The 13,116-nt window shown below is 44.2% G+C and overlaps 1 protein-coding gene across 3 annotated transcripts in view; it reads left to right on the forward strand.

Moving 5' to 3' along the window:
• PTP4A3 (protein tyrosine phosphatase 4A3) overlaps nucleotides 1-9,739 on the forward strand; it is a 91,829-nt gene extending 82,090 nt beyond the window's left edge. For all 3 annotated transcript variants that reach the window (XM_088148903.1, XM_007432702.3, XM_015888839.3), the window contains one exon: nucleotides 1,826-9,739. In XM_088148903.1, the coding sequence (XP_088005029.1) occupies nucleotides 1,826-1,943 (118 nt within the window). In that variant the 3' untranslated portion in view covers nucleotides 1,944-9,739. The remainder of the gene's footprint in view (nucleotides 1-1,825) is intronic.
• Nucleotides 9,740-13,116: the final 3,377 nt, after the last annotated feature.

Below are 13,116 nucleotides of genomic sequence, written 5' to 3' on the forward strand. Positions count from 1 at the left end.
TGCACTCTGGGTATTTTCTTCCAACTTTTTGGACTGATTTGATGGACTTCCCAGGCCAGATTTCCAGTTTGCAAGCTTCTTAGTTTCCCCTGACCTCAACGATCCTTTCTCCAGTTGAAGTACTGCACGTCATCTTGTGTTGGTCCCATCACCATCCTTGCCCGTGGCACACCAAGAATAGGGCGCACCACATTCTGTGCAGGCAAGTCTCAAAGGTTGCAAATGTTCTTGTATAGAGAAAAAACTACATCCCACGTCAGGAGGAGCATACAGGAGAGGAAGCTCCCTCCCTGTCCTGCTCATTTTCTGCATGCAGCAGTAAAGGATATTTAAAGGGTGCAGTCCTGATAGAGGTCAACCAGTGCAATGTGCCCAAGAAACTAAGCCCCAAGTTAACCCTGTGCACTTGTGAGTTATGACATCTCTGGATTCTTGCTGTAGTGCACCTTAATCCTGTGTTACAAGATAACCTGCCCTGATGAGTACTGAAACTTGGCGTCATCAGGTCACCTGAGGTTAAGGAAGGGCTCAAAACTTGCAGGATAGAATTGTTGACAGTTACAGTCATCTTTGTCTGCACATGGGAAGTGTTGGAACTGTGTGTATCCTTCCTGATGTTGTTGGGCTTCTTTGCCAGTTGCAGCCCTTCCTTGCTTTCAACCCCTCCTTTGATTTCCTCACATTTTCTGCTCAGACCTTTAGAACTTATGCACCCTGGTCCTTGGGAGTCAACTGTTTTTCCGGGTACTCTGCACAGCAAATCTGCAAAGCTAAGCACAATCAGACCTGGTGAATATGGAGGCGGGTGGCCACCAGAAAATCCTTGGGCGGCAGATTAGATGGGGAACTTGACCAAAAAAGACCCAAAAGAAGACATGGGCAAATCACTTTCATCCTCTGGCCAAGAAAGCTGCATGGATGTGTCCATGAAGTTGCTGGAACTCATGCTTGATTCAGAGATAGTTTTACATTAGAAGATGATGCGAATGGTGTCCCCTTCCATAATCCTTCCTCTGCTCTGCATGTGAGAAGAACAGGGAGCAGCCCAAAACCCCTTGCTAATCTCATGCTCTAGCCCTTTGCTGGCTTTTGAAATAATTTCATGATAAGAATATCAACGGGGCTGAACTACGTGCAACCAGCTGGGAAAGGAGATTGGCTCAAACTGTACCTTCCTGCTGAACATTGCAAATTCATACCTTTTCTGCCTGGGTTCCTAGGATCATTCGAAATACCTCATAGGCAGGATGGACATGTAATCTGTCCTTCCTGGAATGCCAGTATCAAGTGTGTCTCGGCCTCTCTTGCACCTGCACATCTGTCCTTTTGTCTTCCTAGTTTGCTAGAGAGCTGGGGTTGCCCCATTGGTAAGGGTGGGAATTTGGGGGGCTGGCACATCCTGTCTGAGAATAGTGGCAGCGGTCAGCCCCGTACATCTTGAAGGTCTGTGGCGTGTCTGGCTTTGGAGCCAATGGTCCTAGCTTGGCAGTTGCCTGGATCTAAATAGAAGCTGCTTTGGAGTCCTTGGGAGAAAGGCAGGATGCAGAGATGGAAAGTTGTTGGGTTTCTCCAGCACTGACCAACTTAGACCAGGCACTGGTTCCAGAGATTCCTCCAAAAAGATCAGGAACAAGGAGTGCTCTTTCCAGGAAGCAGTTGGTGTGCTCCTCCTGCTGGATGCCTTCCTTTGGGATTCAAACCCGTCCCCAAATCCTTTGTGATGAGCAGAACTTCCTTTATAGGTCTTCCCCACATGGAAAGATGCTGCTCGCTTTCAAGCATTTTAATGCGTGTGTAACATGTTTTTCTCCTCTCTTCTTTGCAGGAAGCGCCGAGGAGCCATCAACAGCAAGCAGCTGACTTACCTGGAGAAATACCGACCCAAGCAGCGTCTGCGTTTCAAGGATCCCCAGAACCACAAGAATAAATGCTGCATTATGTAACCTCAGTGATGTCCCCTTGCTGCAACACACCCAAGGGGAAGACAAAACCATGCCACACACAAATGCACAGGGCTTGACTTCTGAAGTTGCAAAGGACTTTTTGCCACAACTTTTCCTTTGAGTTTCCCCAAGGAAGAGGAGAGCTGAGTGTCCCCTTGTTGGTTTCAAAGGCTCGAAATGACAGCATTTTTTCCCTTCTTTCCCCAAATATTTGTCTTGTCAAAAGCTCTTTGTAATGACATCAACCTGCAATGCAATAACTCTTCAGTGTCCTCTTTCTCTAGAAAACTGATCAATGAATGAACTAACTAAAGTAGATACAGTAGGGTTGGGAGGCCTGTAGTTAAGCCCACTTATTTCTGGGCAGAGAGAAATCTAGATACACAGAGAAGCAAAGTTGGTTGGGCTACAAAGGGCGCTGTGCTGTGCTTGGTTGGTTTTCATGCTTGAAGAGGTAGCTGTGGCATTCTTTCTTGCAAGAGTTGTGAGGATTCAGCCAATCCATTGAACAGATGAGAAGTCACCCGTTCTGTTTAAGTAAATCCAGTGGTGTGCTTTACACATCATGATCCCCCTCCCCTCCAGCTGTGTGCCGTTTCTCCATGCACATCACACTGCACTTGGCTCTAGCCCATGAAGTCATAAAATTCCCACTGATTCCATAAGTGTGCTATCTTTGGGTGTCTTGGGGACGAATGTGGTTGATGTTGAAGTTGGGGGCAGGGTTGGAGGAGGTGGTCTCTTGAAGTGAGAACTGAAGGGTTCAAGAAGGTATGGAATAAGGTTTGGGAACTGGAAACAGGAATAGGATGAGGGAGTGATTGGGTGTGCGGAATGGCACTTGATTTGGAAATCTCATTTGACGGGATTCCTGCCATCATTTGGCCACAGTAGGTTCAGACAGGTTGAATGGCTCCGTGCATTTTGAGGAAGAAGGAACAGAGCACTTTGACTTCATGGAACTAGAGGTAACTCCGTTTTTACTAGTTTCTCAAATGTGTGTGTAGTACATTTTTGTACATACTTCCTCACCACTCCTGCTCTGCATTTACCCACTTCAGGCCTGGTTACTTGTGAGACAGATTACAGCCTCTCACTTGTAGTTCTTTGACTTGGGTCTGTCCTCTTATCACAGTGAGCAGTCATATACGTCCAATAGCCAGCAACTATGTTTTATCCATGGAAACGTATATGCCTGCAGGGGGTTGGGGGCATCTCCTGGTCCCACAGACAGACCAAGACTTGTTTCTGCTAAGCCAGAGGATCTCCTGAGTCAGCACAGTTTGTCAGCTGCAGTTGAATTCATGAAGTAGTTGAGACTTCTTATCTGTCCTTCTGTTTATATCTATTTTTATTGCTGTCTGGTTTTTATGCAAACTGATAAGCATCTTGAGAGTTGTGGGTAGAAGGGCAGGAAATGAAATTTAGAAATGGAAAATAAGAAATGTTTCATCAAACCCTGAAATAAATCCATCCAGTAAAAATTCAAAGAGGGCGGGGAAGCTGGTGGTCTTCTTTCCTTGGAGAGCTGGCTCCTGTCTGCATATTTCAGGTGTGTGGCTGGAAGAATGTTATGGGAGAAAATTCCCTGCACTTCTGAGTCCTGTCCTGGGTGTTACAGTCTGAGGCTAGAGAATGGCAGCCCTTCCTGTAGGCCAGCTCAAGAAACAGACTCCACAAGATTCATTGGAACTCCACTGTATGGATGAGGGCCATAGTAACAGAACTTCAGATGCCTAACTACGTTTTCTCTTCCCTCCCTCTCATAGAAAAGAGAGTTAAGGCAGAGCCAGTTTAAGTTCCTTTCTGACATTGTCTTCCTGTCCCAGGCTTAAATCCTGGTTTGCTAGCTGCTATAACGTTCCTCCAAGATCATCTCTGGGGTCCTCTATGGAGAAAGAGACAAAAGGAACCAGGAGGTTGGAAATGGAGGCCTGAAATTGATAAGTAAGGTGTCACCCTCAGCTTTGGTTATTTAGGGATGATCAGATTGTCCTAGAAAGATTTATGAGCTTAGATTCTGGATGAAGGGTGCTCGTTTGGTTTGTGTTGTTATCCCTGGGGAAGAGGACCAGTGAATAAGTGATAAGAGTTTGTCCACCTGCCTTGACCCCTACAGAGTTCTTGTGACTTTGAAGACAAGGATTCAGCAATTGGAGGGAGAAGAAGAGCTTGGCTCATAGTTTTATGTAGCTCTTTGTAGGTTGCAAGAGAGAACCAGAAGCTCCAAAACCATTGTCATCTCTTTTGTTTTCTCTCAAAGCACTTCTGTGTGTACTGCTGCATAAATTCTTGACTAAAATTTCAAGATGCTAGCTTGGCTTTGGGATCTGTGGCTTGGCTTGTGAGGAGGAACATCCTATCCTGAAGTTTCCATCGTTGCCCTATTCTTTTTAAACATGCTGCAATGGTCCATGGAGGATCTTTCCAAATCATTGCAAAGCAGTGACCTTAAAAGAGTTGGGTTGATTGAAGCCCACTGTAGACAAATCTTGCGTTGGGGGTGGGCTGAATTAACACAAGTCCATCCACTTGTTCATAAGGGGCTGGTTTGTCCATCTAGTTAGATACAGGCTATTGTGAATGTTGACTGTGAATCATAATTTTGGATGGAAAAAATCAGAAGGATTCTGGTAGCACTTTTTCCAAATTTTAAAAAATATATATTAAAGGGTATAAGCTTTAGTAAGCTACAGCTCACTTCATCAGATGCATAATTTTGGATCGTGGTTTTTCCCATTCTTGTTCAGTAAGATACAGTAATAAGGCATAGCCATCAGACCTATCGGGAATGGAGGTTCGAACTTTCTGCATCGAAGGCACATCCTTTTTTTACTGAGCTCTACATGGTCTGCCTTAAGTGGTGCTCCAGAGAGGAACTCCTCCAGACTTCTTTGTAGAAGAGATGGCTTCCTTGCATCTCACTTTGGAAAGGATTCTTGGCAAGGGAGCGGCCTCTTTTCCTTTCTCCAAATTATTGTAGATTGTTCCAACATAGCATTGTATTCAGGAGCAGGAAGAACCGTTCCTTCCAGCCTAGCAAATCTGTTCATAGAGAGGCCCACTGATATCATTAAACCCAGCCCTATTTGACGCAGGAATCCAAACTGAAGCATCCCAGACAGATGATTGTCCATCTTCCACCTGAGCACATCCAACAAAAGGGAGGCCACCACCTCTCTGGGACATTAGTTCCACTGTTTTTACTGATGAGACATTTTTCTTCACCTTCAACCAGAATGTGAACAAGTTAACCCTACTGTTTTTATTTAGAGTTTTTAGCAGCTGTTAAAATCTCCAAGAGTAGCCATTCATCTTTCATATGCCTCAAACTGTGGCCTCAGCTGCATTATGAATGCACCAATTGCCAATGTATGGAGGTGGAAGAAAACCTTCAAGTTACTTCTCCCCACCTGGGTCTTCCATTCTCAAACTTGGTACCTTGACCTGATTCTGTTGCCTGTTGATCAAAGGGAGGGGGGAAGTATCTGAGAACTAGTTGTTTGAAGACCATGGTTTCATGTGAGGAAGCAAACAGTGGTCTGGATAACCACCATTTTGTCTCTCCAGAGCCATTCTCCATCCAATCTTCCCTGATCAGGAAGCCAGGATTTCTAAGCCTGTGCAGTTGCTGTGATTTACTTCCGTTAGACTTGAACCCAGGCAATGCTTCAGCCTGAGCATGTGTGAAACAAGCAGTTCCTTGGGTGCAACTTGTTTCCTTTGCAGTATAGGCAGAGTGTCCTTTGACCGTGTTCCTACCAGAGATGGCTTGTTTTTGGCTGAACCTGGCAATTTCCTTATGTAGCTGTGGTGCAGCACTGATGTTTGCAAGCATGTTTATCCATTGTACACCAGGCCCTTCCTGCATAAGGGGGGGATCAGAGTCCTGGGTTCTGGCAGTTAAAAATTTGCTAAGTGATGTATCTAAAAGAAAATGTTTCAAAATTGAGTTTGCTTTGCCTGATCCTAGCATGTATATTGTAGCACCACTTTTAGCTCCTGCCAAGATGCAGCTCTCTTGCTAAGTTTTGCAACCTCGTCAAGCATTGTCCAAACGCTTCCTTCACGATCATAAGATCTAGAAACTCTTTCCCCCTTTTCAAAAAGGAAACTTAAGAGACTGTCCCGTGTCTTGCAGTCTGCTCCTCATTCTGAGCATGGAGCTAAAACTCGAGTGAGAGCCATCATCAGCAAAACGTTTTCTTCCTGCGAGGTTTTGGGGTGTCTCTTTCGATCCACTGGTGCTGTTTCTGGCATGGGTGATCCGGTTGATCCTGGCAGGTCCATGTTGGAAAACTGTTTCCTGGATGCCCCACAAGGTCAGTTTCTATGTCACAAGGTGGCTGTGCCTGGTGAAATAGCTTTTGCTGGTTAAAAAGTTGTACAATCTCAAGGGCTGAAGAGTGCAAACTATCCTCACCTCAGACAGGCAGCGTTGGGTCACTCAAGTCCCTTTTGGAGGCAGGATGCTTAGAAAGAGCCTGTTCCAAAGGGGAATAGCCCATTCCAAGGTTGGCCTGTTTCAGGATGAAATATTTTGCGCACCCCTGGCCATGGCCATTTTGTGTATTACGTTGCACTGTGGGCATCTAACAAAATGGAGGCAGGTACACAGTAACATCTCTGCCATTTTGCAGAAGCACTGATCTGCGCATGAAACAATTTTGTGAAGAGCAAAGCAGCTAATAACGGATAAATGCTTTTTTCACAGAAGTGTTGAAATTTGGGGAAAGACATTGGGCACGCTGAAATCGACGAAATCTGAGAGGCGCAAAATACAGAAATTCCAATTGTTGCCATGGAATTGTAGAGTGGTGGGTGTCCTCCTCTTTTTAAAGTAAAAGTTTCAATTCTCTTTATAATACCTGGAAACAAACCTTGACATGTCTTGGCAACTTAAGCTTAGGAATTTAGTTTTTCTGGTTCTTTTGTTCTGTTTGTGAGTTGAATGTAAATATACAGTCATCTCTGTGATGTTTTCAGTTCGAGGATCTGTTTTTCTGGGTGGACAGCTTCATCATGGGTGGGATAGATCCAGAAGGTCCCTGCAGAAGACAAATTGGCTTCTTGAATTGGCTTGCCAAGAGTTCTCCTGAAAGTAAAAGAATCAGGGAGGGGGAAAAAACACCCAACATTGAATAGGGTGGGTCTCAACTAAGTTACAATTGAGAAAGCAATCAGGTGTGATCGTATTTTGCTTCTGAACTAGAGCTGTGGCTGAATTTGATCATGAATTGAGCAGGATCAAATATGAAAGGTTTGAATTATTTCAGGCTGTCTCCTGGAAGTTTGCACACGTGAAAACTGCTTTGAGGAGACAGTGTGTTGGGAGGAGAGAGACCTTTTCCGATTCACTGCTGAGAGTTCTTTCTCCTCTTTTCCCATCCTGTAGATCAGGGTTTCTCAACCTTGGCGACTTTCAGGAGAGTGGAATTCAACATGGCTGGCTGGGGAATTCTGAGAGTTGAAGTCCACCCATCTGAAAGTTGCCAAGGTTGAGAAACCCTGCTGTAGCTGGTGGAATATTTAAGCCTTCCCAAGATGAGATGATACGGTCTAGGACAGCGTTAACTGGCCTTAGGAGCAGTTGAGACTCCAAAACAATTTTTTAGAAGATTGTAGTCCACCAGGCTTTAATCATATTGACAGCTTCACTCCCAGGGAGTGAGTTTGGCTAGTGGAGGGAATCTTTCAGACGTGCATTCCCTGGTGTGCCTCCCTCCACCGAGCCCATTACCTCATGGCATAGGAGCGCGTGATATATGAACAAGCGCATGGACCATTCATGCACAGCCACAGAATGAAAGATGCTCATTTTGGCTTGCTCGGTTGATTCCATCTGTTGGGAGTGGAAGAGAGAGGAGGTAGAACAGGCAAGAAAAGCGACTTCTAACTTCATAGATGAAGAATGTCTTTTCAAAGGCACAACTCCAAAATTTTATAAAATATATATATTTTTTAATGTTGATGGGTGTTCTTCCTGTGATCCCGTACCTTTGGAAAAACATTCTTTAGGTCTTGAAAACCAAAAGTAAACATTCAGAGCACATAAAATGTTTTCAGAGATTATTTCAGAGGACCGGCTTAGTCCCTTACAGACATACCAGCATTTTTAATAGCCTTATAGTGTGGAAACCTTGAATATAAAATAAAAGCTTGTGTGTAACCTTAGCTGGAAGAAGAATGTAGAGAAATGAACAAAAATACTACAATGCCTCTGTGTTTTGGGGGGGGGGGTTGTCTTCTCAATGGTTGCAGAGCAAGGCCCATAATATTCCTGCACCGTTGTCAAGCCTTTGTACATGGTATTGAAATCAAAACTGGGAAATTGAAACTCCCAAAATCTACTCTTGATACTGTTTCAATACAGCTTCTAATATGTCCAGAATGTGAAGTTTGCACATAGGAAAGACAAAATGAGAATTATGAGTGATATATGTTGATGTTCCTGCTACTTTAGATGGCAGAAATTCAGTGAAAACTATATAGTAAGGAAATGTTTTCCTTTCGATACTCCATCATACACACAGTATCTGATGCAGAACCTGAGGGTCTTCCAGATGCATGGACTTCAATTTCCAGAATTCTTGCAAATGGCTTTTCTGACTGAGAAATTTGGGAATTGAAGTCCACCCATCTGGAGGACCTTCAGGGTGGAGAAAGCTGACTCAAGTCTTTGACATTCATCCTGGCCCCTTAACATCTCAGAAGAACATTCAGTTCTTGTCATTCTTCTCCATGCAACATTCCCAAAGTCCGTTAACCATGCTGCTTAAAGATGAGAGCCAATTCCAGTGGCGTCTCAAGTGGGTCTTAAAAGGGATGGTGGGGAAAATGACAGGTGTGTGGCTCAAAAGAGTCTTACAGCAGGGTTTTCTGTCCCCTACACCTAGTTCACACTTAGCCATTGGTAGAAGCTCCTTTCCATTGGCTTCCCTACCTCTTTTGGTTGAAAGTCAGGAATGGTTCAGATGTGGCCGTTATGTGAGAGAGAAATGCCAGTGCGGGAAGGCCCTGGGCAGTTGGTGCCCATCTGCTTCTTGACATGAGGCCTTTGTGTGATTGCTGGTCTCCTAAAAGGTGATGATTTAATGAAGTGTTCAGAGTGTCCATAAGTAATCCAGCAGTCAAAACCTGGCAGTAATCCGAAAAAAATAAAAATTAATAACTATATATGTGCAGGAGATGATAATGGTTATTATTATTACTATTATTATAAATGATAAAATTGCAGTGACATTTATTTCCATGACTGCTCTGTTAATGCTGGGACAACCTGTAGATTGTGATCCCTCTTGTTGCTGTAACTTTTCAGATTGATCCACCCAGGTTCAATTTTCAGTATGTTTCTCCATCTTGAAAAGGCCTCCTCCCCAAATTAGATTTCCTTCTGACTTCTTGAGCCACACACACTTTTGACGCAACTCCTTGGGTCTCAGTAGTTCACAAATGAGGAATCGATGCTGAGACCCCTTAACTTTGTTTTTCTCTCCTCTGAGCCCTGCTAAATTATTATGATGACTTCCGGTGCTTTTTTATCAGGTCAACATTTACGTTGGGGTATGCCAATGAGATCTAGAACCTTGACACTTTATAATCACGACCCCCCCCCAAATAAATAAATAAAATGTACCTGTTTTTGCTCAAGTCCTGTGTAAAACTATGTCTTTTTTAGTAATCACTTTTTTTGGAGTGGTGAGAGGTTTCTTGAGAAGTGTCATAAGGTGATTTTTGCCTCCAGCCACAACAAGAAGGGAAAACTAAAATAAAAGGCTTCACTGTTTTGTATGAGACTCTGTCTGGCAATGGATTTTTCTCTTTCCCTGCTAACGTCTATCACTGGATAGGAGCCACGATAATTGTTTAATTCATTTATCAAATGTTTACCCACTCAGACTAGGTTGTGTCTATCATATGCCCTGCTAATGGAGCCAGATTTAATTGATTTAATCAATTTTAATTTAATCAACTTAAATGGACCATCAATTTAATTACGCAAAGCCTGCTTATAGTCTTCAGTGCCTTTTGGAATTAGCTGTGGGGCCACCATGGAGAAGGTCTGCTTTCTGGTCCGTGTAACCTTCACCTCTTGCCGGGGTGGGACCTCAAGCAGGTCAGGCAGAATCATTTTGGGCAAGGGGTTCCCTAACTTAATGCAGCACTGTACTATGTAGGGTTTTATAGGCAATGAACAGCGCAGTGGCCACCAGAACAGCAGTCACGGTTCCTCTGCTCTAGTTGGTTTTCCCGGCAAATAGTAACTTCTGCATGTCTTCAAAGCAGCCCCAGATAGAGTGGGCTAGAGCAATCTAGCCTTGTGGAAAGGGCAGGAGTGCCAGGCTTTAGCTGGCCAGCAGAAGTGCCAACTGGGCAAGATTGCAAGAATCCAAGAACCTCCCAGAATTCATTTAAATTGAAGGAAGGATAGAAAACATTTGCCCACTGCATCGTTTGAAGAACAACAATAGTCAAAGCCCTTTTTTGCATCTCTCACACACCCTGCGTAATGGACTGCTCAGCCTGTTCTGTGGGTGGCTGGTTTCCATCCATCTCTTGACAACAGCTAAAAGCAATGCCAGATTATTCTCTGACTGCGTGAGAACCTCACCATGAGTCACTGGTATCGAGGCTTCCAGGTGCAGGTAGGGCCATAGCTGACACAGCAGCAAGTTGAGCAGTTTTCCCCCAGTGGTGGCTTCCATTTCCTGTCCAGGCAGGAACCAAGCTTCCACCCCCTTTCAATGGGACCATGGCCTCATCAAGAACTAACAGTGGAACCCATTTTTCTTGTAAACCCAGATATTTAGGGATGGACAGAACCTGTGTCTTGCTAGGATTCAGCTTGGTTTACCCCATCCAGTCCCTTGCCGTCTCCATACACCAGATCAAGTTCTCCACAGCATCTCTGGCCCAGCCTGGATGGCGATCTATACTTGAGTATCAGAGCTGATGACCATATCCCTAAAACAACATGACCTCTTCTAGCAGTTTCATACAGATGTTAATAGGTGGGAAAGGACTAAATCCTAGGGCAGTGTTGTCCAAACTTGGCCACTTTAAGATGAGTGGACGTCAACTCCCAGAATTCCCCAGCTAGCCATGCTGGCTGGGGAATTCTGGGAGTTGACGTCCACTCATCTTAAAGTGGCCAAGTTTGGACAACACTGTCCTAGGCATCCCATATTGGACCAAGTGTGACCACCTTCACTCCTCCCCCACAACTAGGTACTAATGTAAAACAGTTCCTCCAACCTGAGTGGTCCAGAAGATGCCACAGTTGATAAGGGGATTGCTGCCAAAAACACTAATAGGACATTCCCCTCCAAGTCCCAACAACAGTCAACTGCCAGAATGACCAGTGCTGTTTCTGTTCCAAGACCAGGCCCAAATCCTAATGAAATGGATCTAGATAATCTTTCCATCCAACAATGCAGCCTTCTCTCAGAGGCTGAACAAACTGGACCCAAGCTTGAAGAACAAAGCTGTTCTGCTTCCAATGATGGGCCAGTCCAACTCCCCAAATGGAGCAGGAAGGGAATAGCCTCCCACAGAAGAAAAACAAACATGGCCTTTTCCCCATATCCATCTCTCCATCTCTTTGTACCCAAAGCTTAGCCCGTTAGCTTTATCCATCTCCAACATTTTGAACTGAAGTTGGTCCATTGAACATCCTGGCGAGACAGGTGGCACTCATTCTGTCAGGTCCTTGGACGGTAGTTATTGCTGCTGAGTGCATCGCTTATACTTATTTTATTTCTATTTCAAATGGGTCGCCACCCGTGAGCATAAGACAGCACAGAACATGAAATCAAGGTTGGTGCTGTGGCTATATTGCATGGCTGAATCACACCTGAACTAGGGTCTAGCTTGCCAGATGCCCTGTGACTAAAATGGTGAGAGGAAGTGAGAAAGAGGGCTGGTTACATGGTGGTGCACAGCACGGCAAAAGCATCCTGCCGCGGAGAGGCACGCGGCTGAAATGACAGCCAAGATTAAGGCGCTGCTTTTAATGTAAATGTTATGAGTAATTTCAAGACGGGCGTGGGTGGCTTACAAGAGCATCAGGAAAGTGATGGGGCATTTACACAGTTCCAGCTCACCTGGGAAGTTCTGTTACTACCGCCCCAAAACATGGTATAATTAAGTTGGGTGATTTCGCTAACTGAATCTAGATGTTGGGTGAGATCCAGGCTTTTAAAAAAATATTTTTAATTGATTTTTTGGAAATCCCAAAGGAAAATGAAGCCAGTCCTTTTTCCTTTCATTAGATTTTTATCCTCTTAATTTTCAACCGGCTAGTGGAGTACATACCTAATGCCCCCTCTCCTATTTTCCCCACAACAGCAACCCTGTCAGGTGGGTTGGGCTGAGAGGGACCCAGCCGGCTTTCAGGAAAAGGAGGCTTAAAACTCACAGTCTCCTGGTTTCTAGCCCAGCACCTTCGCCACGACACCAAACAGCATCTCTGATGAATACAATTTACACAATACAATGCAAGAGCTGTGAATACAATTCAAACAAAAGGTAACAACTTAAATAACAGTAACATGCGTATTAAAACAAAATATTGGATTATTTCGTTTTGCTACAATCTAGTTACAATGACCATGCGCGCGTGCATACCTTTGTGTGTGTTGCACATTGCTACAACTGTAAAATTGTAACCAATTAAATTTTGGCAACACAAGATGGCTTTGCCTTTCCAACCAGTTCAGAAGCTGAAAGCCGACATCATTTTTTGACTCAGCCTTTAATCCCTGATACACTCCCGTCCTTCCAAGACATTGTGGGAGAAGAGCCGCTGTAAGTCTAGGTTGGCCAAAAAATCAGGAATCTCATAGCACCTTTTCTGACGAACGAAGTTTATTAAAAGGCAGAAGCTTTCATGAACAGAAAGGGTGCTACCAGATTCCTGATCGTAGTGCCCTTCCACGAATACATAATCTTTTTAACAACTGTCCAAACGTAATACATCCAGAGCCCTTTACAAAAAGAGCAATTCCAGATTTCTAGGACATAATTTCACAGCACACTGACTTCTTTCAACTTAGATTTCTCCCAAAATCCACCACAGCAATAATATCCAACCAACAAAGAACTTATCCAAGAATATGACAAATGGACCTTTAATTTTATTGCATCTCCAACATAAGAAAGATGGTAACTAAAA

This window comes from Python bivittatus, unplaced genomic scaffold (genome assembly GCF_059951505.1).
Source record: "Python bivittatus isolate LINGU-HERP-01145 unplaced genomic scaffold, Pbiv_v1 ctg000590_np1212, whole genome shotgun sequence".
Taxonomy (NCBI): Eukaryota; Metazoa; Chordata; class Lepidosauria; order Squamata; family Pythonidae; genus Python; species Python bivittatus.